This window comes from Pteronotus mesoamericanus, unplaced genomic scaffold, assembly GCF_021234165.1.
Source record: "Pteronotus mesoamericanus isolate MK-2021 breed Mesoamerican mustached bat unplaced genomic scaffold, CSHL_Meso_final scaffold_137, whole genome shotgun sequence".
In the NCBI taxonomy this organism is placed as follows: domain Eukaryota; kingdom Metazoa; phylum Chordata; class Mammalia; order Chiroptera; family Mormoopidae; genus Pteronotus; species Pteronotus mesoamericanus.
In genome coordinates this window covers 2094798-2121469 of record NW_026555306.1, presented here as the reverse complement: position 1 = coordinate 2121469, position 26672 = coordinate 2094798, and the positions used below count along the sequence as shown (strand labels likewise).

General features: G+C 39.6%; 1 protein-coding gene across 1 annotated transcript; it reads left to right on the top strand.

Annotated features, from left to right (window-relative positions):
- The first annotated feature begins 347 nt into the window (after nucleotides 1–347).
- On the top strand, nucleotides 348–15393 carry ZNF180 (zinc finger protein 180). The gene is made up of 5 exons (XM_054588449.1): nucleotides 348–408; nucleotides 1368–1454; nucleotides 7384–7458; nucleotides 12249–12372; nucleotides 13514–15393. The coding sequence occupies exons 1-5, from the start codon at nucleotides 403–405 to the stop codon at nucleotides 15250–15252; spliced, it is 2031 nt and encodes a 676-aa protein (XP_054444424.1). The 5' UTR covers nucleotides 348–402; the 3' UTR covers nucleotides 15253–15393.
- The last annotated feature ends 11279 nt before the right edge of the window (nucleotides 15394–26672 follow it).

The window sequence follows — 26672 nt, the reverse complement described above, 5'->3', positions numbered from 1 at the left end:
ACTCCGTACATGCGTTGGCCTTTGGGCAGAATGGGGAGGCAGGGGAGCTCCTAGGACCCAGGATGCTCCGGTGGGTAGAGGGAACAGCTGCAGAGGGGTAAGGCTGGACCCGGCCTCTGCACACGCAGAGGTGTTTGGGCGAGAAAGGAGAGGCTGTAGGATGAGGCAGGGTGCCGGGCTCTTTGTGTACATGGCACTCCAGTCACAGCCTGGCGATGCCCAGGTTGGTAAAACGACAGGAACTTTTGGAGCTGCAGGTGCCCAGGAAGATGTTTGGGCAAGAGTCAAGGCAGGTGTAGCTCAAGTGGGAGCCTGTGGAGGTTGGTGGAGGAAACAGCCTGGGTGCAGGTCCACGGTACGGCTGCCTTGTGACCTACACTATACTGTTTGAATGGGAATCCAATGGAGGTGAGGGGATGGGTAAGAGGGAGGGATGATGTGGGGCTGGGACACATAGGGTAGGGTTTGCCAGGGGCTGTTCTAGTCTTGGGCCCAGAAACATCTGGCTGGTGCAAGGACAGCTGAAGTACACCTCCTGGGCCTGGGCAGGGCTGGCACGTGCTGGTATCTGTCAGAGGCTACCAGTGCCATGCTGGCTCTGCTGCCAGCTCAGGCCCCAGGACATCCAGGTTGGTGGCGAGACCAGGTCAGAGCTACACAGTCAGGGCCCAGGAGGGTTTGGGGTGAGAATCTGGGCTAGCACCGTTGTACTCAGGGCTGGCTGACCCCAGAATGGTGGAGGGCGCAGGTCTCGGGGGCAGATGAGCTCAGTATATGCTTGGCTATTTGAGCCGGAAGCAATCGGTGGCAGGTTGCTGGAGGGTCAGGCGTGGTTAATGGGAGGGTAGGATCCTGGTGGGTTGGGGCTGTGTCACGAGCTCCCTGCACTTAGGAAGTGTGGCTCTGCACCATCAATCCCAGAACCCTCATGCTTTGCCAAGGGAGAGGTGCTGGTTTGGGGCTGCAAATTTCAGGTTGGGGAGGAAGGGGCGCACACCCGGGGGTCCTCGATGTGCTAGGTGTTTGTGGGGATCCCAGGACCCAGTGGGGTAGGGAGGGACTGGTTTGTGCTGCAGGTGTTGGTCGTGAACAAAGGCTGCTTTTGGGCATGAGGCGGTCTTACTGGTACGTGGTCCAGAAGCCCGAGATAGTGGAGGAACTAGTTTGGAGCGGCCAAGTCTTGGCTTAGGAGAGACACCAAGGGAATCTAGGTGCATGCACGGCTATTCGGGCTGGAATCTGGGCAGGAACCTCTAGAAATCTACACACTTATGGGGATTGCATCCCAGAAGCGAGACTAATCCAGGGAGGGGGGTGCTAAGTGGACATGCAGGAGGGTGCTCTACTCAGGGCCTCTCCCCTTGCAGCTCAGGACCTCAGGCCCCTGCCTGAGGGAGGAGAGCATGGAAGAGCAGGATGAGAAGCCCCCAGGGCCCCTGAAGTCCTGTGTGCAGGTGAGTGAGCTTCTCTCCCACCCCCCCACCCCGACCTGCAGACCTAGAGCTTGCTCCCAGCCAGGCCCCCACTGGGCTTGGGAGCGTATTCCAGCTCTCTGCAGTTTTGGGGGCTTATGGCCCCTCCTCTCCTGCATGGTTCTGACACTTATATACCATGCATTTAATGAGGCTCCCTGCATTTCTTCACCCTTTTAACCCAGATAACTCTCTCTGGGAGGAATTTGGCATCCTGTATCAAAAGCCCTTAGAATACGGAGTGCCCTTTGGCCAACAACACAGCTTTGTTTGAGAATGAGCTCTTGGGAAGAATGTTTGAGCATATGCAATGCAAGAGGAGAGCTCGATGAGTTATGGTAACACCATGAAATGGAATATACTGTAGTCATTGATATAATGCATATTTACCGACATAAAAAGATATTTATTTATGATCTGTGTTAAGTCAGTAACATTTAGAAATGACCACCTTTTAAAAAATGGACATAGTTTGTGTGTGTATGGAAAATATGTTAGAAGACTGTAATTATAGCAGTTAGCAAAGATTATCAGTATGTTACATTTGTGTGTTTTTTCATAATCTTAAGGGTCCTTCTCCTATGTCATACAACTGAGTTAGCAATCTGTTCATTTTAATTTTTACTTTCTTCACATATTTGTTGGTTGTGTAACCAGTGGAAGGCCCTGTGGAAGGCACTGGGGAGAAAGATGACTTAGTTCTCATAGACAGAATTGTGTTTCTTATATATTCCAAGATTACATAGGAAAAGCAAAAAAACTTCTTTCTTGTATTAGTTACCCATGATTGCATACCCCAGAATTTAGCAGCTTAAAACAACCAGCATTTGTTATCTCACACATTTTGTGAAGGTCAGGACTCTGGGAGCAGCTTCTCTGGATGTTTCTGGCGCTCAGGGTCTCTGACGAAGGTGCCGTGCCGTTGGCTGGGGCTGCCACCTTCAGGAGCGTGACCGAACAGAAGGACCCAATGCAGGGTCACTCACGTGGCTGTTGGCAGGGGGCCCTGGTCCCATGCCATGCAGCCCTCTCCCCAGGGTTGCACGACACAGCAGCTGGTTTTTCCCTGTGCAGATGACCTTGCGGTGGAGGGGTGGGGGGGATGGGCCGAGTTATCTTCTGCCTGTAACTGTTCTCTGTGGAAGTCAACAACAGTCTGATTCCTGTTTCCATTTTGTGAAGTATGTGAAGAAAAAAGGAAACTCTTCCTTTATTATATGCAGAGGTGACCGTAGAACAAAAAGGATAATTTTTAAATGCTCCAGTTCAGTTGGTTGGAGCGTCATCCCATACATCAAAAGGTTGTGGGTTCAGGCACATACAGGAGGCAACCAATCAATGTTTCTCTCTCACATCAATGTTTCTCTCTCTCTTTCCCTTCCCCCCTCTCTAAAAGCAATGAAAAAAATGTCCTCTGGATAGGATAAAGTGCTTCAGAAGGACAGATGCTAAGTGAAATAAGCCAGATGGAGAAGGACAGATAACTGCATGATTATTCTTATATGTGGAGTCTAAAACAGTCGAACCCATAAAAACAGAGAGTGGTGGCTACCAGGGACTGGGCGGTGAGGGGACAGGGGTAAATGTTGGTCACAGGGGACAAAGGTTCAGTTAGGTGGGATGAGTAAGTTTCAGGGGCCTAATGTACAATGCGGGGACCGAAGTTTACTGTACTGTGAACTTGAACTTTGTTAAGAGAGTTTGTCTTAATTGTTCTCACCATACAAAATAATTCTAACTATGTGAGGTGATGGATGTGTTAATTAGCTTGATTGTGGTACTCATTTCACAATGTACACATATAATCAAAGTGTCATGTTGTACACCTTAAATATATACAATTTTTATTTGTTAGGTATACCTCCAAAGTTGCAAAATAGTGGGAAAAATGGTCCAGAGCACACAGAAGAGGGGGTAGAGGCTTTTAATTCCATTCGTATATCCCAACCCTGCCCATATCTCTAGTCTTGTCAAATTCAGATGACTCAATACTGAGGAGAATACAAAGTTGAAAATATATAATTCTTTACAGTGTAGAATTCATGACCCAGGGAAGAGGCATACAGATAAATAATACAAGAATGATTTTACTGGAACAGTAAGAATCCAGTAAAACCAGCTAAGAAATCCTAAGGAAAGAAGAGACGAGACTTAATGCTATCTGGGAACGCCTCATAGAAGAGGTGGCATTTGATCCGAGGCTTGAACGGCCCGACTTTGAGCGGTGGGGCAGTGGAAGGGCCAGGGGTGCAGCTCAGGCAGTCAGTGTGTGGGTCATCCCTGGTGAACTCCACGGACTGAAATGAGTGTACTAAGCTTCATAACCGTTAACTTCTGCGTCGGTGAATTAGACATCATTCCTTCAAAAAAATTAGATAATTGTGTGAGATAGTCTGCGTCAAAGTACTCTGTATATTGGTAAAACGTAGGCAAATGTTGGATGGTGAGAGCGAAGATAGAAATAAGATATAATACTGGAGACGTTCCTAAGATAGTAATCCAGAGTGGCTAGAAGGAGTGTACATGTGTGTGTTCACACACTTGTGTGACAACATGGTTTTTGAGCATTTAGTTAGAGAAAGTTGAGAGTAGGTTCTGGAGGATGAAGCTCTCAATTTTCTGAGAAGGAAGGGCTCCCAAAGAGGTTTCTTCTAGCCACAGGAAGGACTTGAGTTCAGCCACGATTTGGTGACTTCGGGAGCCATGGGGACAAATGTGTAGGCTTGAGTAGCACATTCCATGTCCTTTTTTTCAGTGGCTGCTTTACTGAGAGCACACACTTGTGAAGTGCCTACCATGTGTCAGTGCTGATTTAAGCCCAGTAAAAGCACGGTGAACAGGAGAGCTCAGCTTTACGGAACCCACTCTAGTAGAAGTACAGTTTTAAAAAACATCCCCACACAGAAACAAAGGTGTAAAGAAGCGAAAGCGGGGAAACTGGTGGAAGGGACTGGATGGGGCAGGGAAGAATATCTGATGCAGAGTTGACAGCAGAACTCATATCTCTTGTATTTTCCCTGTGAAAACTTATTTATTTATTTATCGCCGCCCCCCCCCCCCCCCCAACTCACTCCCTGAGACATTTTAAGTCTCTGACACCAGCAAGCTGTCCAAGATTTTAACTCAACTCTGGGAATCTACCCAGAGTAGAATCCGATTCCACAGGTGAGGAACTCAGTCCCACAAAACCACCCTGTGAGTGCCACTACTCCAGGTGCCAGCTGCAAGCCCATGATGTATGTGCTTTTTTTTTTTTTTGAGCGACTGGCTATAAACCACACATTCCCATGACCCCCTCCTTGGGTTCAATTAATTCGCTAGAATGGCACACAGCAATCAGGAACACCCGTTTACTTAGTAGATTACTGATTTATCACAAAGGATCGTAAAGGATACAAACGAGCACCCAGATAGGGAGATACACAGGTCCAGGCCCTGAAGGAAGGCGCTTCTGTCCTCGAGGAGCTTGGGCCCAGCAAGGTGGCTCATGGAAGCATTCCAGTTCCCCAGTGTGGAAGCTGTCCTCAAAAAAAGGAACTGAGGAGCTGTTCTTTTGGGTTTGTATGGAGGCTTCATTACACAGTCACGATGCCCAAGCCCCTTGCCTTTCCCCGGAAATCGGGGTGGGACTGAAAGTTCTAATTCTCTAAAGTTGTTGGCTCCTGCTGGCAGCCAGCCCCTACCCTTGGGTGGGTTCCAAAAGTCACTGCATAACATTGCAAGAGAGCTCTGAGCCAGGATCTGTGGATGAACACTAGCTGTAACTTAGACATATGTTTTTGTCATCTGAATGACCAAATATATGCATATATGAAATATAAATATAAGAAATATAACTACAGGGGTGGGCAAAAGTAGGTTTGTAGTTGTGAGTACACAAGACAGATTTTATTCTTGTATTATTGTATTTGTGTTACAACTGTAAACCTACTTTTGCCCACCGCTGTATATATTTATAAGAAATATACACACATAGGAATTCTCTTGTTTCAAAGTAATTTTTCAAGAGAAATAATTTTTGCTGGTTTCTGATTAATTAAGGTAAATAAGGATTATTAGCTCTGGCTGGTGTGACTCAGTGGATTGAGCGCTGGCCTGTGATTTGAAGGGTCACTGGTTTGATTCCCAGTCGGGGCACATGCCAAGCTTGTGGGCCAGGTCCCCAGTTGGGGGTGCGCTATAAGCAATCAATCGATGTATCTTTCACACATAAGTGTTTCTGTCCCTCTCTTTCTCCCTTCCTTCCCATCTCTCTCAAATGAATAAAAATTTTTTTTAAAAATTATTAAAAAAATAGATATGGTATTAAAACATAGGCATTGAACCTGCTCCTCAGTTCTTCCCCTCCCCAAAATAATTGCTTTTAATGCTTTGGAGACCGTCCTTCCTGACTTCTCTGTGTATGTTTATATTCTATAAAAATCTATTCATATTTGATATACTGTTCTTAGTTTTTTCATTCAGTAGTGCATTATAGACATCTTTCTGTTATTTGTACTCATCAGTTCATGCAAACCTGTCTCTTCTCTTGACTGTTAAATAGTATTTAGTTATCTGGATAAAGTGTAATTTGTTTAACCAGGCATTTTCTCATGGACATTTATTCCATCCTTCCATTTTTGCTAGGATAATGTAACCCTTTAAGGAGATTTATTGTACATATATCTAAGTGTACTTTCTACAGCATTATTTCCTAAGGGAATATTTACAAGTAGACTTGCTGGATATTACATTATGTTTAAAAAATATTTCCATTAAAAAGACAAAAATAAAAGCAAAACGTGTCTCCCCAAACAGCCAGAATCTGGATTAAGCATGTGCATGAGTTAGAATTATGGATGGCACCCCTGCCAGCTTCTTAGTTCTGACAGTGTGCCGGGGTTGTGTCTGGCACCAGCACTGGGGAAGCTGGGCGAGGGGCACACAGGAGTTCTGTTCTATTTTTGCATTCTTGTAAGTCTCAAACTGCTTAAAAATAAAATGATATTTAAAAAAATATATTGCCAGTGAAGAAAGGTTATATCAACTTAAACATCCACTCAGGGTATACGACCAGTACCACGGGATGAGTTGTGAGCAACAGGCAGACGGACCGTTTCACATGGCTGGGGTTTGGGTACGTACAGGGGTTTTGAGCACATCGGTAAATATAAAGAGGATAATGGGAGGCGGAGAGGGAAGGTGCAAATATGGAAAGTAGGAAGGCTAGAATACAATGCGTTGAATTGTAATTGGAGGTGCAAGCGGGTGGTATAGCCACGTGAATTTATGGTCTCTAACATACAGAGAGATAATTAGAAAGAGGTTTAGTTTTGTCTGATTCAAAGAGTTGAGCATCTTTTTGTATATCCATTTTAGGTCTTTATAGTTGAGCTACATTGTATTTTCCTTTGTCCATTTTTCTGTCAAGACTACCTTTTTCTTACTGACTTGGTAGAAGTCTTAACAGTAGATATTTATTGCTGCTGCCTTTATTGGTGGTGCTTTCTGCCAAATGCTTTACGAAGTTAATTTATGGATTTTTTTTCCTTGATCATTCTTTGGTCCTGCTGTATTCTGCTTTACTTGCTCACAGGTCAGAGATGCAGGGACCAGCTGGACTGTGCCTTTCTTCTCCCTAGTGCTGGGGACACTCATGGCTCCATTCACCTGGGAGCGGGGCTGGCCTGGAAGATCCACAGAGACCTCATGCACATGTCCAGTGTCTCAGTGCCCCTCCAGAGGTCACTCCCCGCCCCCGGCCCACGCCCCAAAATAGCTCACTTGAATTTACTGATGGGAGGGAGCAGAAGTTTGGTGGGATGTGTTGAAACAGGTGGTATGTCAAACCCCTGCCTACTCACAATGAGAGTTTTGAGCTGTCACTTAGCTCCCTTTATTTTCTTTTCTCTCGCCTATTTTACCTTCTTAGGACTCTCTCCTTCCTCAAGAGATGATCATCAAGGTCGAGAGAGAAGATGCTGGGTCACTGGTCATCCCATCCCAGGTGAGTTGGACCCATGGCCTCTTCACTGAGAAATGTGTGTGGCTGGTGGGTGGCAGAAGCCAGATTGAAGTGAACTGGGAAGTGAGTAGAAAGTGATGGAAATGGAGATGAGAGTGTGTGACTTTTACCGAAATTTGGTTGTCATGTGAAAGATTGAAGAGAGTGATAGCTGTGAGGAAATCTGAGGTTGAGGGACTTTTTTTTTCTTTAAGGATTGAAAAGATTTGACTCTTAAGTGGTTCCAGGGAGGAGTTAGTGGAGAAAAAGAAGTTAATGATGAGGAAAGAGAGGAGATAAAGTTATAAAGCCGAGTCTTTGATTAGTGCCAGGGGAATCAATTCAGAGCATATGTGAATAAATTGGCTCTATGGAGGAAGAAGGGCGCATATAGGACAAATGAGGTTGAGGGAGTTATGTGAAACCTTGACTTCATCTCTGTGAACAAGAAGATGGAGTTATCTGTTAGGCATGAGGGTGGGGACTGGAATGGAGAGCTGTTTGAGAAGTGTTGAGAAGGCTTAAAACAGTAATTTTGGATTATGGGAGAACAAGCTGCTCCAGGAGGCCTCTCAGGGTTGCTGGTGGGTCTGAAAGGATCATTCCAAGGTAGTGACCACTAATTGATAACACGCTATCCAGTTGCTTTTGTGGGTTCCCCCAAAAGTGGGGGCCTACTCTCCACAGATGGCAAACTGACATTCAGATTTGTTCAGTTTTTGTAGCCACATGCATTCAGTGGAAGCCCTGTAGGTCAAGGTAATATCAAAGAGAATTTTTGGATACATTTAATAGGATTAAAATGAATGATCCACAGACTCTAAACTGAGTAATTAAGATGGAAAAGATAAGGAGGACACTAACTAGAAAGGAAGAGAATATAGTTGGTAGATAGTAAGAGCAGACATTTCCATAGAGTTAATAGCCCCAAACCATCCAAGGGCAAGAAAGGTAAAGGGAATAATTGAGCAAATAAAGTCAAGAAGTCTGCTAGAGGGGTGAGGGGGTTGGGGGACTATGTGAAAAAGGTGAAAGGATTGAGGAATACTGATTGGTAGTTACAAAATAGTTATGGGGATATAAAATACAGCATAGGGAATATAGTCAATAGTATTGTAACAACTGTATTTCCAGTGTCAAGTGGGTACTGGAAATATTGGGAGGACTACATGGTGAAGTATGTTTTATGATTATCTAACCACTATGCTGTGCACCTGAAACTAATACAGAATAGTACTGACTATAAACCATAATTGAAAATAAAATTTAAAAATAGTCTGATATAATCAAAAGTAATAATCTGATGTAACCCACGAGTGGGCAGTTCTGTGTGTGTGATTTGAGAGGTGGAGCCCTTTATGTTCGTTGAGTCTCGGGTCTCACGCTAAGAGTGGGGTGCTGAAGAGCAGTTCCAGGGTCTGGGAGTTTGGCCAGTCATGCGGCTTGATGACTGAGAGCACAGCCCCTGATGTCAAGCAACCTTGAGGTTGTATCCCAACTACCAACCTTAGGTGTTTGTGTTAGTTCTCCAGTTCTTCATCTGAAAAATGGTGCTGCTAATAGAATTTTCTCACAGGGACCTTGTGAGAATTAAGTGAATGATAATTTGTGACATGGATAACACACTGCTTGACACCACACAGTAAATGCTGCATTAAAGTCAATTATTTTTATAGTATTATCAGAGAACTGTACGAGTAGATGCTATAGACCAGTGATTGTCAACTGGGGTGCTGCAAGAATTTTTAAAATGTGCAAAACCTGACTATTTAGTCAGGGACACGGCCCTCTTTTCCCTTTGATTGTCAAGTGAAAAATGGACAATAGCCAACACAATAGCTGTCCAGTGTGAATGCCTTATCTTGAACCATAAATATATAGGTCATATAATAGAGTTGGATCTTATTGGTCACATCACATAATAAGGTTGAATTTGATTGGCTAATGCTGGGTACCAGAAATCCTTATATTCAAATAAAGACACCTGATATTTTTTTTAAAGTCACTTTAGACAAAAAAGGATGAGTGATTATTATTTTTTGTAAATCAATCAAAATTAGGCCTATTTTTGTCAGCTCAGCAAAAAAATATATTTTTTAGTGTGTCACAGAATTTTAGTAATCAGTTTATGTGTGCCATGAGATGAAAAAGGTTGAATATCACTGCAATAGACAATGGGAGATGAAACAATTCAAGTTCTTGAAATGGGGGTTGAATCCTAGGTATTCTAAGTCTTCAGGGGATGGGGATGGTGGTGTTTAAGAGGTTAGTAGGACAAAGCTCTAAGAAGGGAGGTAAATGATAAGGGTTTCAGTGTAACTGGGAGGACCCACTCCCTTCCCCTTTGATGCTGAGACCCTGGGATAGGAGGGCACGACCACCCTGAGTCTGCAAGGACGGTGGAGGAAGGAGTCCATGGCGGAGAGGGTAGGTTTCCATAATACAGGGATGTGGAGGGACTATTTGGTGAACATGGTAAAGCTGTAGGGTTTCATTATTACAGAAGATGAGTGAGTTCTCAAGGGCACAGTTGAAGGGTTTGGGAAAGACTTTGCAAGAGTGGGGAGTTGGGGCCAAGGGAGAAGTAGAATAGAATATGTGGGGATAGAAGTTTAGAAAAGCCAGGATCTGCTTTTTTAAAAAAAATTATCACTCAAGGATATATTTGTGTATATTTATTGAATTTTAGAGAGAGAAACATCAATCAGTTGCTTCCCTTACACGCCTTGACCAGGAATCAAATCCACAACCTAGATATACCAGTAATCAAACTCACAACCTTTTAGTGTATGGGACAACACTGCCACCAACTGAGCCACCTGGCCAGAGCTTGAAGGACTCTATCAAATGGGTATTTGATAGGCTCTGAGTTTTAGGTGAGAGAAGACCTAAATCAGAATTTGGACCAGGATTACTTTGATATGTTACAAAGTCTATTAATTCTATAGGTTCATGTAATGACATAATTTACCAAATATATATTTAGTATTTACTATACACCAACACTGTGCTAAGCACTGGAGTTAGAGTTGAAAACTATAAATGCTTTGTACCTGCTTTTGTGGACTGTAGACTAGTGACAAAGATGACCATTATGCAAATGATAGGAAAGTGTGAGACTTTGCCAACATATAGCTGGAGTGGAGTGGGAGGTGCTAATCTAATGTAGTATTATTTATTTGATATTTGAACAAGCTTGATAATAAAGATACCTACATTAAATAGCAAAGAGGAGTACAGGGATGAGCAAAAGTGGGTTTACAGTTGTGAGTACACAAAAGTTTATTATTGTGCTATTATAATCATAACTTGCATGTCTTTTTCCATATGTACAACTGTAAACCTGCTTTTGCCCACCCCTGTATATTAAATTTACTAGACAGAAGCATGGAATAGAGTTTGGAAACAGTACTATAGATCCACATTCAGCAGAGGTTGTGGTTTGTAAATGACATTTTTCAATCCCATTTTGAGCTACTTGGGAAAACCTTTGAGATTTTGGTGAAATTTATGGCCCCAACTTAGAAAAATGCAGTACAGCAGCATTTTGCATGGAGTTTCATACAGACCCTGTGTCCTATTCATGAATTACAGCTTAATATCAGTAACACCTGGCCTGTTTAAAAAGCCGTTAGTGTCAGTGGCATTTGACTTTCCCGGCTTTTCCTGCCTTTGGGTAAGGACAGATCACCCTCAGCACTTCTTTTTTAGATCAAAATTTCTGCCCACTAGTTTAGAAAATAGGTCCTTTCCTGCTCAAAGGAGGCAGTCCTTTTTATTGTGTATGGCAGTCATGACTGTCTTCTGAAGTCTCAACAGATCTGAGTGTGGACAAACTAGAACTGTCATCTGAAGACTAAAGTTTCAGGATAAAAGTCACATTGGGTATCACTTAATTTCTCAGCGTTTTCAGACATAATAATTGCTAGCCTTTATATTTTGTTTAGTAAACTGCTAATGGCTGGCCGGCTGGCTGGCTGGATGGATAGATGTCATTACAATTACCTGACTCAGCAACCCAGTGAGTTGGATATGATTAAGCCTAGTAAATTAAAATAGAATAAACTCACTGTTAAAACACAGATTGTCAGATCAGATTTTATTTTACTTTATTTTTAAATTTAGACACATGCTATTTATAGGTAAGAAAACCCAAGTCTCTTTTCTTCCAAATCCAGCGCTCTTACCCTCTACTTCATTAGGGCCCACATTTCATCTCCTATTTCAGGCATCAGCAAAGTAGAGCCTATGGGCTAAATGTGGCCTACCACCTGTTTTTGTAAATAAAATTTTATTGTAATAAAGCCACTCCCAGTTTTTTATCTGTTTTCTGTGGCTGCTATCTTGCTACAGCAATAGAACTCAGTAATTGCAATAGACTGTATAGTTTGCAAAGCCTACAATATTTACTCTTTGGCCTTTGATAGAAAAAGTTTACTGATCCTTGTTCTGTTAGTTTCTTGGGATTTTGGAGGGAATTTCTATGTGGGAATTCCATATACCAGTGGAAAAATCCGAGTTAAGCATTTTCTTTAAGGTGATCAAGAGAGAAAATTTATATTCGTTCTTATGTGGTGTTTTTCTTTGGGGTTGTAAAAACAGATCCAGCATCCAAAACCCGAAGACACATGTACACCTAGAAGACACATGTACACCTTGACTAGAATCCTCTGAACACTGACTATCTTAGGACTACTTCTAGGCCATCAAGTTTCCTTTTTTCCATCTGTCAAACTTTTCTTCTCCTGTGAACATTAGAAGGAAATGATGCAGGAATGTGTGTCCTGTTTTAGGAAGGAGTGAACTTCAAAGTTGTGACTGTGGACTTCACTCAGGAAGAGGGCATTTTGAACCCTGCTCAGAAGACTCAGAACAGAGATGTGATCCTGGAGAACCACAGGGACTTGGTCTCTTGGGGTAAGGATACAGTCTCTTTTAATGAAGTGTGCGTGTTGAAATTATTTCTTGTTTTCATTGATTAAGAGTTACGGAGTTCAGAGGTAAGATTGGCTTTGGCCACACATAGGGTTTTTTTGTGTGCTTTTTATTCCCCAGTGAAGATTTAATTTTAATTTGTAGGGTAGAAAAGGTACAACTTCTTGGGTTTGAGCTTGTTTAATCTTCGTGGTTTCCAAAGGCCAAAGACTGGGACCAAATTCTGCAGTAATTTTCTTTTGTCTCCAGACAAGAAACTCAAAATCCTATATCTTAACCTATCAGCTTTTCAAACCAGATACAATTTTCTAGTTGGAGCAAGGGGATGAGTATAAAAAGAATTTCCTAACACACATATTCGGTGAGAAACAGGCACACAGGAGTCATAAGTATAGAAAGTTTGATTGGAACATTCCCAAAGGGCATGCCATGTTTTTCTTCATTTTCCACCTCCTAGTGGACTGTACACATCACCACTGTTCTAGGTGCTCCCTAATGCTTGATTGAGCACACAGGCTTCTGTTTACGAGCTAACCTCCATTCTCTATCATTTGGAATGACAGGAATCTAGGGGGCCATATTAGCCCCTAAAGCATTTAGGGGGCTCTGAGAAAACAGTGTCCCCATTCTTTTTCCTGGTTCACAGTTGTGGTTTGCTAATGCCTTACTGATATGTAGGCTGTGCTAGCAAGTTTCATGTCTTCAGAAATTCCTAGAAATGTGGACACTAATTTCTATTTCAGTGAACATGTGTTTAGCACTAAAGAGGATGGAAAGGGCCCTTTATTACTTTGCTAAGAATTGCAAAATTGTTTTGAGGATCTTTTAGTCTGTATAGGTGATCTTAATTTGGAATATTGAAATTTAGATTTGGTATCTAAAGTCTTACATATTCAATAAAATTAAGATTAAATTGTTCCATTTTAATGCTATGTTATACTATTGGGCTTTGGTAGTTTTCTTCTTGCTGCTTTATCGTACCCTTTTGCTTCTGCATACAAGTTACAATAGCAGAAAACAAATCCACTCGTATCAGTATTTTGCATCTTTTCTTGTTAGCTATATTCCACTATTCCAGCTCTAACATTTTTTGGCTAGGATGTTTTATTTTGCTTTCTTCCAGACTCAGCAACTGCACTTGAAATAAGAAAGTCAACATCAAAGCAGAGAATTTTTGATGATGAACCATCCCATGGAGTGAAGTTAGAAAGGTTGGCAAGAAATGATCCTTGGTTATCTTCATGTGAAGAAGTTTTGATTTGCAAGGACCAGTTGGAGAAGCAACAGGAAAAACAAGAAAGACTTTTGAAGAAAGTAACATTCACTCAAAAGAATGCTATTACTCATGAGACAGTCTGCAAAAATGATGAACCTGAGGAAAAGAGTAATCCGAATTCCAGCTTTCTTTTACCCGAGATGATACCTATAAGAAACCATTTTCACGAACGTGCCTCACATGTTAAAAAATTACATCCTTCAGTTATGAATAGTCATCAGATGATTAATGACGATGAGAAACTATGTGAAAATAATGAATGTGGAAAAAAACCCCAAAGCATTCACCTTTTTCAGTTTACAAGAACTCAAACAGAAGATAAATCCTATGGATTTAGCAACAATATTCAATCTTTTAGCCATGGTATGCCTATAAATATACATGAGGAAATACATGCAAGAGGAAAATCCTTTGATTTTAAGGAATGTGGCCAAGTTTTGAACCATAGCATATCCCCTAATGAACAACAGAGAATTCCTGTTGAAGAGAGACAATATACATGTAGTAAAATCTCCCAGAATTCACCGCTTGCTTCAAACATTAGAAATTCTGAAGAGAAACCCTTTGAATGTAAGCAATGCGGGAAATCCTTCAGCTGGAGCTCTCATCTTGTCGCACATCAGAGAACTCATACAGGGGAGAAACCTTACAAATGTAACGAATGTGGGAAATCCTTCAGCCGGAGCTCTCACCTTGTTTCCCATCAGAGAACTCATACTGGAGAGAAACCTTATAGGTGTAATCAGTGTGGGAAATCCTTTAGCCAGAGCTATGTCCTTGTTGTGCATCAGAGAACTCATACTGGAGAGAAGCCTTACGAATGCAATCAGTGTGGAAAGTCATTCAGGCAGAGCTACAAACTTATTGCACATCAAAGAACTCATACCGGAGAGAAGCCCTATGAATGTAATCAGTGTGGAAAATCATTTATCCAGAGCTGTAAACTTATTGCACATCAAAGAATTCATACTGGAGAAAAACCGTATGAATGCAATCAATGTGGAAAGTCCTTTAGTCAGAGTTACAAACTTGTTGCCCATCAGAGAACTCACACAGGAGAAAAACCCTTTAAATGTAATCAATGCGGAAAATCCTTTAGTTGGAGCTCTCATCTTGTTGCACATCAAAGAACTCATACTGGAGAAAAACCCTATGAATGTAACGAGTGTGGGAAATCTTTCAACCGCAGTTCTCACCTTGTTATGCATCAGAGAACTCATACAGGAGAAAAACCCTATGAATGTAATCAGTGTGGGAAGTCTTTCAGCCAGAGTTATGTTCTTGTTGTACATCAGAGAACTCATACTGGAGAAAAGCCCTATGAATGCAATCAGTGTGGGAAATCTTTCAGGCAGAGTTCATGTCTTACTCAACATCAGAGAACTCATACTGGAGAGAAACCTTTTGAATGTAATCAGTGTGGGAAAACATTCAGCCTGAGTGCTCGACTCATTGTACATCAAAGAACACATACTGGAGAGAAACCCTTTACATGTAGTCAGTGTGGGAAAGCTTTTATTTACAGCTCTAAACTTATTAGGCATCAGGCAACTCATACGGAAGGGAAACCCTATGAATGCAACTAGTTTGGAAAATTTTTAGCCAGAGTATATTCCTTCCTCCTCCCCTTCCAAGGAAGTGTATGTATTGGAAAGAACTCATATAAAAATAATGTAAGTGGAAAAGCTTTCAGTTAGCTCTCTGTTGTTGTGTATCTGGAAATTTCCTCTGGAGAGGAAAGGGGGAGACTATGGATCACACATTTTATTTAGTAATTCCATGTGCAAAATCAAACTTAGTCTTAATGACACATTCCAAACAAAGATAATAAGTGTTGGCACTTTTCCTTGCAGAAAGCACTTAGAATTAATATAAATGGACAATATGCTGTGGAGTGATTGGCAGTGAGGTAAACCTCTTTTCCAATAAAGAGTAATGAGAATGCTAACACTGCTGGTGGTGTTGAGAAGTTTGCAAATTGCTGAGTTATTAGAAATTAGGCTGGAAAACGGTACTTCAATGTATCACATTACAACATGATTTCCCCATTACTTTGTATTCTCTTTCATACAGAACTTTCTCTTTCATGTGAAGATAGTTTTAAAATTAGGGAAATAGGTATGATACAAATTGAAAAATGCAGGACAAGAGTGTAGAACATTCATTTCTAGAATGATTATAATAAGATATTTGTGTATGGGTCAGAATTAAAGGGATTCTAGGTGTGTCTTTGATTTTTAGGCTTATGCCTGGTCTTTTTTGGAGGGGCGGGGGGCAGGAATGTATACTGTTTTGATACAATAAATGATATGATGAGTTAACATTAATCACAAGCAAAAAAAAAAAAAAAAGATTTTTATCTGCTTTGACCATTCAGGAAAGACTGTACAGCCAGATAACAAAGATTCCTCAGGGTTCTGAAATTTCCATTTGGATTAGTGTGACCAAATCACTTTGGTAGAACTTAGATTGCCCAGGAATATTCCCCATTGAAAATAAAATATTTCCATGGGAAAGTGGAACTGGAAATTCAGGCCAGAAAGGGTTTCATAGGAGGGACTGATAATCACTGGTAGTGTAAGGGCAAGTGGATTTTTTTTTTTCATATATTGAAACTGGTGTAAAGGAGTTCTATTTTTAAAGTGTTTTTTCCCCTCCCCTCATGTAGATTGTCTTTTTTTCTCTGAAATATATTCTGTAATGTGAGAATCCGCTAAGTGGGAAGGTACTTCCCCGGTTAAGTGCTCATTATTTAAATTAAGCTTGCAGGAAAGCTTTTAGTAAGCTAAGATGTGTATCTTCTCATTTTTAAGATTTGGTTCCCATGTTTTTCTAGCTTTTCCTCCTAAATCATGAATTCTAATCCTTTGGATTATGGATCTGGGATCTCTGCTCTCAGAGAATTAATATAAAAAAATAGAGTTGAACAGAGAGACCTGAGAAAGCCTTCCCCCCCCCGCCCCACACACACACAAATCATTATAGGTAAAATTGATGCCAGTGCTAGGTACAAGTGGATTATTGTCACTGGGCATGTTGAATATTTGAAGGCAAAGAGCCATGATTTCACAAATATGTATAAAGCAAGATAGCTAAGAAGGAGGGCTCTAAAGATTTCAAGTTTGGGGAGTGATTTATTGCGAAGTAATCTCTTGAGTAAATGTTAAAAACATTTCATTGAAAATGTGAAGTTGATAAAATGGAAAAATTTTTAAGTGAGTGTGTGTGTGATTTTCCTAGCCAGGTTGAATATGAGAGTCATCTGTGTGTGTTATATCAGTTCCTGGGTGGTAATTTATGGTTGCCAAGTGTTTTGAAGAGGACAGATTCAATAAATAAACAAAAATGTTAATTTCTATCATTTTTTCAATAATTTCCCTTTGTTGGAAGGGTAGTCTTTTAATTACAAAAAAGGTCAACCAAAAATGAAAAGAAGTTAAAGTGAAAACATGCCAAAAATAAGTAATTAAACTTTTGAACCTAAAATTCAAGGTTAAAAAAGGGAATCAGTAACTTGACATTAATGACATATATGACATACACACACATACATATAATATCTCCCTTGCACTGTGTGTGTAAAACTCACAAAAATGTAATAGTACATTGCCATAGAAAAATAGAGATTTTATAGGTGAAATTTCTCTCAACACATTCCAGTAAAATTAGAAATAAATGAAAGGTGATGGAAATGTTTACCTAGATGGTAAGTAGCACTGTCGTAGAAGCATTTGTGTTTAACATTTTTTCCAGTTTTATTGAGATATAATTGACAAGCATAAGTTTAAGGTGCACAACATAATGATACACATGTGATGTGAAATGAGTACCACAATTAATATTTATTACTTCGTATAGATACAAAAAAAGGACAAAATGGTTTTTTCCTTCTGATTGGAACTCTTATGATATACTCTCTTAGCAGCTTGCAGGTATACCACACAGCAGTGCTTCTTACGTGCCTTTTGTGTTTTTTAATTTTCTTCTGGATTTTGTACTCAATATTATGTATTCTATATGTTTTCTTTAGTATACGTGATAAAACCAGTTAATCTTACCTTAGCCTTTAGAACCTCATCTTTTAAAAATCAGTATTTTTTCAGTTCAAAGAGGTTGCACATGGACTCAGTGTCCCTTTAGAAGATTATGTGATCCACATCAGTAAATAGTGCTTGGCTCTTCATAAATTATAATAGCCTGGGTTGTTAGTTGGAAAGCACCTGAGCCAACTCTAACAAGTTGTTTCAGAAAAGGGAGTTCATTGAAAGGATATTAGGTGGCTCCAGTTATTGGCAAGAAAGAGTATGTTTGGGGCTTTGTAAACAAAATCAATTGGCGAATTATGCTGCAGAGCCTATGAGAGTTCCTTAATGTTCTCAAGTTCCTTAATATACATTAATTTTCTTAATGTATCTCTGCATTGATTACTTATGGTCCCAAGTCTGGGGCAGGTGCCTAGGTCTGGTGGAGGCTATGTGGAAGGCTGGGAAGCCAGGGACACTAGTGCCTGGTATTTCCTGGAGAGTCCATAGTGGTAGGTGAACTCTACCTTCTACTCTAATTGTGTGGGCAATTTGTCACTCTCAGAATTGTTACTAATTTACTAAGCAGCAGCAAAGAAAAAAAGGTTTCTAGCCATTATGTCAACATTTTCTTCACTTTCTATACTTAGACTGTACATGTAGCCTCCTACTTAACATAATCTCTCTCTCTCTCTCTCTCTCTCTCTCTCTTTCTTTCTCTCTTACAACCAAAAACATATGTACCCCCCCTCCTGTCATTGCATCCAGTTCCAAGTCAGCTCTCTGGGTGGTGTCCATTCCTTTTCTACAGTTCAAATGCTGAGCATTAAGAAAAGATTAGCCCTGGCTGCTGTGGCTCAGTGGATGAGTGCCAGCCTGTGAACCAAAGGGTCGCTGGTTCAATTCCCGGTCGGGGCATATGCCTGGGTTGTGGGCCAGGTCCCCAGTGGGGGCATGTGGGAGGCAACCACACACTGATGTTTCCCTCTCTTATTCCCTTCCCCTCTTTCTAAAAATAACTAAAATCTTTTTAAAAGGAAGAAAGAAAAGATGATAAAACCAGGTCAAATTTTACTAAGCTAATTTCAGTAACCTTGCTTTTTGCCACTAGGTATTCAGAAGCTTTCTAAGGTCGCTTTTGGAAAACCACTACATTGGTGACATACATAGTTTTTACTCGTTAGGATAATTTAATCCATATTTGGATTCACTTAGGGTCTAACTAAATCAATGATTTTCATTACTTTGCAGTAAAAATAGTATTGTTACTTTTAAAAATGTCACTTGACATTTGACAAGTGGATCTTCATGTTGAAACAGTAATGTTGGATTTTCGAAATATCTGTGGCCGATATGGTATTGATTTGTAATCCACTGAGGATGGTATTTCAGTGGACGTAGGCTGATAAACCTTTCTATGGTCCTCACATCACCTGTCTGGACTCTTCAACTTATGTTCTACTCAGTGTTCATTCTGAGGACATCACAATCTTCATGATCATTGCCTCTCCTTTAGGGAGGATACCTGGAATTTTGCTGTTGGGTGAAGTTCTTGAGACATGGATAGTCTTAGATATTGTACCTCTCTCTTGTCCAGGTTCTAGTTCATTCTCTGGCACTGTTTGCGTAAGTCTTGGATTATTGATATCTATGCCTTTGATTGACTGCACAACAGATCCAACAAGTTGGTGATTCTTTTCACCAAAAGCCCATCCTTTTGTTCCGTATTTGGTTTGTGTACATTTTTTCTCCACCATTATTTGCTTTCTGAAAGGATAAGAACGATGCTAATCCTGCAGGCTGGAAGTTTCTGTGGGTGTAAGTTCCTGATTTTTTTTTTTTTTTTTTTTTTTTTTTTTGTGCATTAGAAAAATATCAAGGCCATTCCATTAACCCTGGTTGGTAATTTTTTAAAACATACAAATCTGTAGAATGCAATCATAAATGGAATATGCTGAATTTTTAGAGCGGTGATTAAGTTATAAAAGGACAAAACAAAAGCCAGAGGGGATTTTTCTGATGAAATCTCAAACCATTTATTTGTATTCTCTAATATTACTAATCTCTACTAATTGTATGGGGTTGCCATTGGTGGTACTGGTATACTCCCTACTTTAGTTTTTTTTTTTACTAAATAATTGCACTGGGGTAGAGACAGTTGGAAGCTCTTCATAATCTGGTGCTTTAAGTAGATATTGCTGAGTGTTGGTCATCTAGACCTGTATACAATACAGCCAATTCCAAGACGTGTCCCCAAGAAACTGGACAGCCAGTCACCACAGGCTACACCCATCCTTGAGTACTGCAGCCTCTGTCTGTGGGTGAGTGTCCAATTATGGCTCCTATATTCAAATGAGAAGATGGGATGGCTGCTGTGTTTGGGGTATTGTTCTGTTATTGCTGGATAAAGCTCAGTTGTATTTCTTTTATAAAAGGAAGCTAAAGTTTCTAGCTTTAAAGGAAACAGTAGAAGTGTGGGGTTTTTATATTTATGAAATATTCAACTTGGTTAGAAAATACTGAATGAGAAAAAATGTTTAAATAAAAGGTTAAAAAAGTGAGTTAAATTGGAAACAGCATCATTATTTGGTACCCTTAAAGGCTGAGCAGCCTTTGGGTTGCACACCATTCTGTGGATCCATCAATTAAGCAACATCAACATGGAACCAGGGCTGTTTGGTGAGTAGCTTACCTTAAGGCAGAACAATAGAGATGGGTTTGTAATGTCTTATGGGTAATAGGTAACATTTTCAGATACATTTGCATGATGTGACATTGGCCATAGGGGCCACTAACCAGAATGGAATGCCTACCAGGCAGCAGAAACACTTAGAGCATTGAGAAACCATTAGTTAAGAACAGCTGGACCACGGTATGTCTGTACAGAGCCACGGATTCATTGTTAGAGGCAGTATGACAAGTGCTGCAGAAAGGCACTGCCTTAGTGTTTGTTCAAGATGCTATTACAAAGATACCATAGACTAGGCGCCTGAAGCAACAAAGAAGATTTAGGCATCAGCAGATTCAGTGTCTGTTGAGGACCCACTTTCTGGTTATTAGATGGCCACCTTGCTGTGTCCTCGCATGGGAGAATAGTTGAGAGAGGTCCCTGGGGCTTCTTTTATAAGGGCATGAATCCTATTCATGAGGACTCTACCCTTATGACCTAATCACCTTCCAAATGCCCTCACCTCTTAATGCATGCACATGGGGAGTTAGGATTTCAACATCAATTTTGAGGGCACACATTCAGTCCATAACAGGCACAAACACCTAATAGTCTTCCCAAAAGATGCTTAGTGATCAGTCCAAATCATCCTGTAGGCAAGTGTTGGGTCAGCATCTAAGCTTATGACAAATGATAAAATAGGCTTATATATAGGTTCATACAGGAAATAAAACCTTCACAAGACTGATGATTTGGGAACTACAGGCTTCATCTCACTGACTGAAGGGGGCATCTAAAATTATCCTACTCAGACCCCCTACTGACACTCAAGAGGTTGGCCTCTTTATTTCATGCCTTTCTGGTGGATAGACCATGAACTGTGTAAGAAAACATAAATGTGCCCATCCTCAGGTATATTTGGTCATGTTTATCATTGAAATGGGCAGGTTTTAAGAAGTGATTGGGATTATTGACAATTCACTCTCAGTGAGAGCCCTTATTTTCTCTGTTAGAGCTTAGGGAAATGGGGAAAAAAATGAATATGGCCCATGTCATCATGTAGGGGTGGGGTGGGGCAGGCAAAGTGTAAATTATTTGAGAGAAAAATGAGTACCAACTCTAAAGCAAGGCTTAGGAACCAAATATCTAAATAGGATTTCAGTTGATACTTCTTTTTTCCAGGTTGGTTTTCTTAATTCTTCTGCTCTAACAGTTGCTCCCATTGTTTAAGGTTGGAGGACCCCACACAACTTAAGATTTTCTCAGGATTGTTTAGCAGATAGATGTACTAGAACCTGACTAAAAATATGGGTTTACTTTCTCTTGGGGAAAACAGTACTCCATCTACCATGCATCTGGGACAAAGTTTTATTTGTAAATCTATGAAATAAAGTTTTAACAAAGGAAACTCCAGGTGTAGATGACTTCACTAGTTAATTCCCAAACATTTAAGGGAAAATTAATACCAATCCTTCACATATATTTCTAGCAAATAAAAAGATAACATACCCCAACTTATTTTATATGCTCTCAGTATAAACCTGATATCAAAACCCAACAAAGACATTAAAAGAAAATTACATACTAATACCCCTGATTAACAAAGATGCAAGAATTCTTATAGTAAGTTATTTGTAACAAATCCATCAGTCTGTAAAAAGTATGCTGGGAATAACAAGATTGGTTTAACATTTAATAAGCAATGTGATTCACTGTATGAGCAAACCAAAGGAAAATACATACGCTCTTCTAAAAAAATGCAAAAAACACATTTGAAAATATTCAACACTCATTCATGATTTTTAAAAAATCAATAAACTAGGAATGAAAATAGACTTCCTGATCAAAGGACTCTATGAAAACCCTAAAGGTAACATTTTACTTAATAGTTAAATACTGAATGCTTTCTCCCTAATATTAGAAACAAGACAAAGGTGTCTTTCACCACTTCTATTTAACATTTTATAAGAGATCCTACCTGGTAGAATAAGGCAAAAGCTACTGAATAACTATGGGGTCAAGGAAGAAATAAAAGGAGAAATAAAAAGATACATAGAGACAAATGTAGATGAAAATACAACGTACCAAGACCTTTGGGATGCAGCAAAAGCAGCATAAGAGGGAAATTTACAGCAATACAGGTCTATCTCAAAAAATAATAAAAACTTCAAATAAATAATGTAATCTTACACTTTAAGGAACTAGAAAAAGGAACAAAGTCCAATGTCAGTAGAAGAAAGGAGATAAAAATTAGAGCAAAAATAAATGAAAGATTAAAAAGACAACAGAAAAGATCAATAAAGAGCTTGTTCTTTGAAAAGATGTGAAAACTTTACAAACCTTAGCTAGACTTACTTAGGAAAATAGAAGACTCAAGTAAAATCACAAATGAGACATGACAGGTGTAGCTCAGTAGGTTAAGTGTCGTCCTGCAAAGTGGAAGGTCACTGGTTTGATTCCCAGTTAGGGGACATGCCTGGGTTTTGGGCCCAGTCCCTGGATGGAGCATATGTGAGAGGCAACAGATCGATGTTTCTCTCCCTCTCTTTCTGCCTCCCTTCCCATGTCTCTAAAAATAAATACATAAAATATTTAAAGAAAAATAAGAAATGAAAGTTACAAGGAATACTACAGAAATATAAAGAATCATAAAATAATACTATAAATAAGTTATATACCACCAAATTGGACAACCTAGAAGAAACTGATAAATTTTTAGAATCATAATACCTTCCTAAGATGAATCATGAAAAAATAGAAAATCTGAATAGACCTATCACTTGTAAGGAAATGGAAACAATAATAAAAATCTCCCAAAATATCCAAGTCCAGGATTGGTGTCTTCAATGTTGAATTCTACCAAATATTCAAAGAATAATTTCCTTCTCAGAGTCTTCAAAAAAATTGAAAAGGTGGAAATTCTAGCTCATTTTTACAAGGTCAACATTACCCTGATAACAAAACTACATAAGGACAACACAAAAAAGAAAAAATTACAGGTCAGTATGTCTGATGAATGTAGATGCAAAAATCCTCAAAAAAATATTAGCAAATCAAATACAATACATTAAAAGAAACATACACCATGGTCAAGGCGGATTTATTCCAGGGATGCAGGAAGGTTTAACGTTTGCAAATCAATCAACATGATACACCACATTAAAAAATGAAAAACATTATATGATCATCTCAATAAATGCAGGAAAAGCATTTGACAAGTTACAACTTGCATTTATGATTAAAACACAATAAAGTGGGTATAAAAGGAAACTAAATCAACATAATAAGGGCCTTAGATGACAAATCCTTAGCAAATATTATACTCAATGGTGAAAAATGAAAAGCTTTTTCTGTAAGATCAGGAACAAGACAAGCGTGCTCATTCTCACCACTTTTATTCAGCATAGTACAGGAAGTCCTAGCCAGAGCAATTAGCAAGAAAAATAAAATGCATCAAAATTGGAATGGAAGAAGTAAAACTGTCATTATTTGTGGATGACATTATAGAGAAAACACTAAAGGGTCCACCAAAAAACTATTGGAAATAGTATACAAGTACAGTTGTGTTCCAGGATACAAAATCAATATACAAAAATCTGCATTTCTATACACTAACAACAAATTATCAGAAATGAAAGTAAAACAATCCTATTTACAATTGCTACAAAAAAAATAATCAGGAATAAACAAAGGAGGTGAAAGTACTGTACACTGAAAACTATAAGACACTGTTGAAAGAAATTGAAAAAGATACAAAGAAATGGAAAGATATTTCATGCTCATGGATTGGAAAAGTTAAAATTGTTGAACTGTTTATATTACCTAAAGCAATCTATATTTTAGTGCAATCCCTATCAAAATCCCAATGACATATTCAGAAATAGGACAAAATAATCCTAAAACCTGTATGGAATCACAAAAGACCCCAAATAGCCAAAGCAATCCTGAGGGAAAAAAACAACAAAGCTAGAGGTATCACACACCCTGATTTCAGACTGCATTACAAAGCTATAGTAACCACAACAGTATGGTATTGGCAGAAAGACAGACACTCAGATCAGTGGTACAGAATTGGGAGCCCAGGTATAAACCCACGTATATATGGACAAATAACTTTCAATGAAGGAGCCGAGAGAAAAAAAGCTGTCTTCAATAAATAGTATTGGGAAAACTGGATTGCCACATGCAGAAGAATGAAACTAGACCACCATCTTACATCGTACACAAAAATGAAGTAAAAGTGGATTAAAGACTTGAATATAAGACCTGAAACAATAAAATACATACAATAGCACATAGGCAGTAAGCTTCTGGACATCAGTCGTAGTGGTTCTTTTGTGAATTTGACTGCAAAGACAAGAGAGATGAAAATAAAAATAAACAAATTGGAATACAGTACACTAAAAAGCTTTTGCACAGCAAAAGAAACTATTGATAAAATTAAAAGGCAACCAACCTAATGGGAGAAGATATTTACAAATGATATTTCTCATAAGGGGTTAATATCAAATATATTTTTAAAAATACAACTCAAAAATTCTGATAAAAAATGGGCAGAGGTTCTACACTGACATTTTTTTTCATACAGGTGGCCTCAGGCACTTGAAAAAATTTTCAACACCACTAATTATTAGGGAAATGCAAATCAAAACCACAATGAGCTATCACCTGTTAGAATGGCTATTATCAAAAACAGAAGAAAGAACAAGTGCTGGAAAGGACATGGAGAAAAGAGATTGTTAGTGTGTTTGTAAATTGGTGCAGCCACTATGGAAAATAATAGGAGGTTCCTTAAAAAGTTAATACTAGAACTATTATATGATCCAGCAATTCCTCCTCTGAGTATTTACCCAAAGAATATGAAAACACTAATTCAAAAAGATATGTGCTCAGCCCTGGCTGGTGTCGCTCAGAGGACTGAGCGCCAGCTTGTGGGCCAAAGGGTCTCTGGTTAGATTCCCAGTCAGGGCATATGTGTGGGTTGCAGATCAGGTCCCCAGTGGGGAGGGGGAGTGCTCGAAAGTCAACCACACATTGGTGTTTCTCTCCCTTTCTTTCTCCCTCACTTTCACTCTAAAAATAAATAAATAAAATCTTTTTAAAAAGATATATGCTCTGTATGCTCATTGCAGCATTATTCACAATAGCCATGACATGTAAACAACCTATCTGTCCAACAGATGAATGGATAAAGATGTAACACACACACACACGCACGAATACTACTGAGCCATAAAAAGATAAAATATTGTTATTTGTGACATGAGTAGATCTCGAGAGTTATGCTAAGTGAAGTAAGTCAGAGAGAAAAGAAAAACCATATGATTTCACTCATAAGTGGAATATAAAAGAAAAAATAAAAAATGATCAAACCAAACCAAATAAAACAAACTTGTAGGTATGGACAACATATTGGTGTTTACCAGGACGAAAAGGGGGTAAAGGTGAGCAAAATGGGTAAAGAGGGTCAAATATATGGTGATGGAAGGAATCTAGACTTTCAACTGTGACCATGCTATAGCGTATATGTATATTGAATTATAATGCTGTACACCTGAACCTTACATGTTATTAACCAGTTATCTCAATAAAAAATAAATAAAATGTATCATTATATAGTGAGGCTAGTATGATGAACAAACTGTTGGTTGACAGATGCTGGGGGTAAAAAATGTGAAGGGGATTAAAAGTACAAATTGCCAGGTATAAAAATAGTTGCAGAAATGTAAAGTACAGCATAGAGAATATAGTCAATAATATTGTAATAGCTTCCAATCAAGGTGGCAGCATAGGTAAATGCAGTGCTTGAATCCTCCCACAACCACATCAAAATTATGACTAAATTATGGAACAACCATCATTCAGAACCACCTGAAACCTAGTTGAGCAGAACTCCTACAACTAATTATATAAAGAAGCCGCAGGGTTCTGGCTGGGTAGCTCAGTTAGTTAATCATCCTGATACTTCAAGGTCGTGGGTCTAATCCTCTATCAGGGAATATACAAGAAGCAATCAATGAATGCATAAATAAGTGGAACAGCAAATCAATGTTTCTCTCCTTCTCTTACTCTCTCTCTAAAAGTAAATCAATATTTTTTTTTTAAAGAAGAAAGAGCCACATCGAGACTGGTAGGAAGGGCAAAGATGCAGAAGGGCTGGTCGCATGCCCACGTGCGGTGGATAAAAATCAGGAGGGAGATCTTGGCTGTGGAGGTTCCCCCTGAGGAGCAAGGTGCCCCAGCCCCACACCGGGCCCCCTAGGCCAGGGTTCTAGTGCCAAGAAGAGAAGTCCCTGTAACTTCTGGCTGTAAAAAT

Bases quoted from the DNA above. Each gene is read 5' to 3' on its own strand.
- ZNF180 (XM_054588449.1), top strand. The intron at 7,459-12,248 runs GTGAGTTGGACC...GTCCTGTTTTAG, and splicing joins CACTGGTCATCCCATCCCAG to GAAGGAGTGAACTTCAAAGT. The intron at 12,373-13,513 runs GTAAGGATACAG...GCTTTCTTCCAG, and splicing joins CAGGGACTTGGTCTCTTGGG to ACTCAGCAACTGCACTTGAA.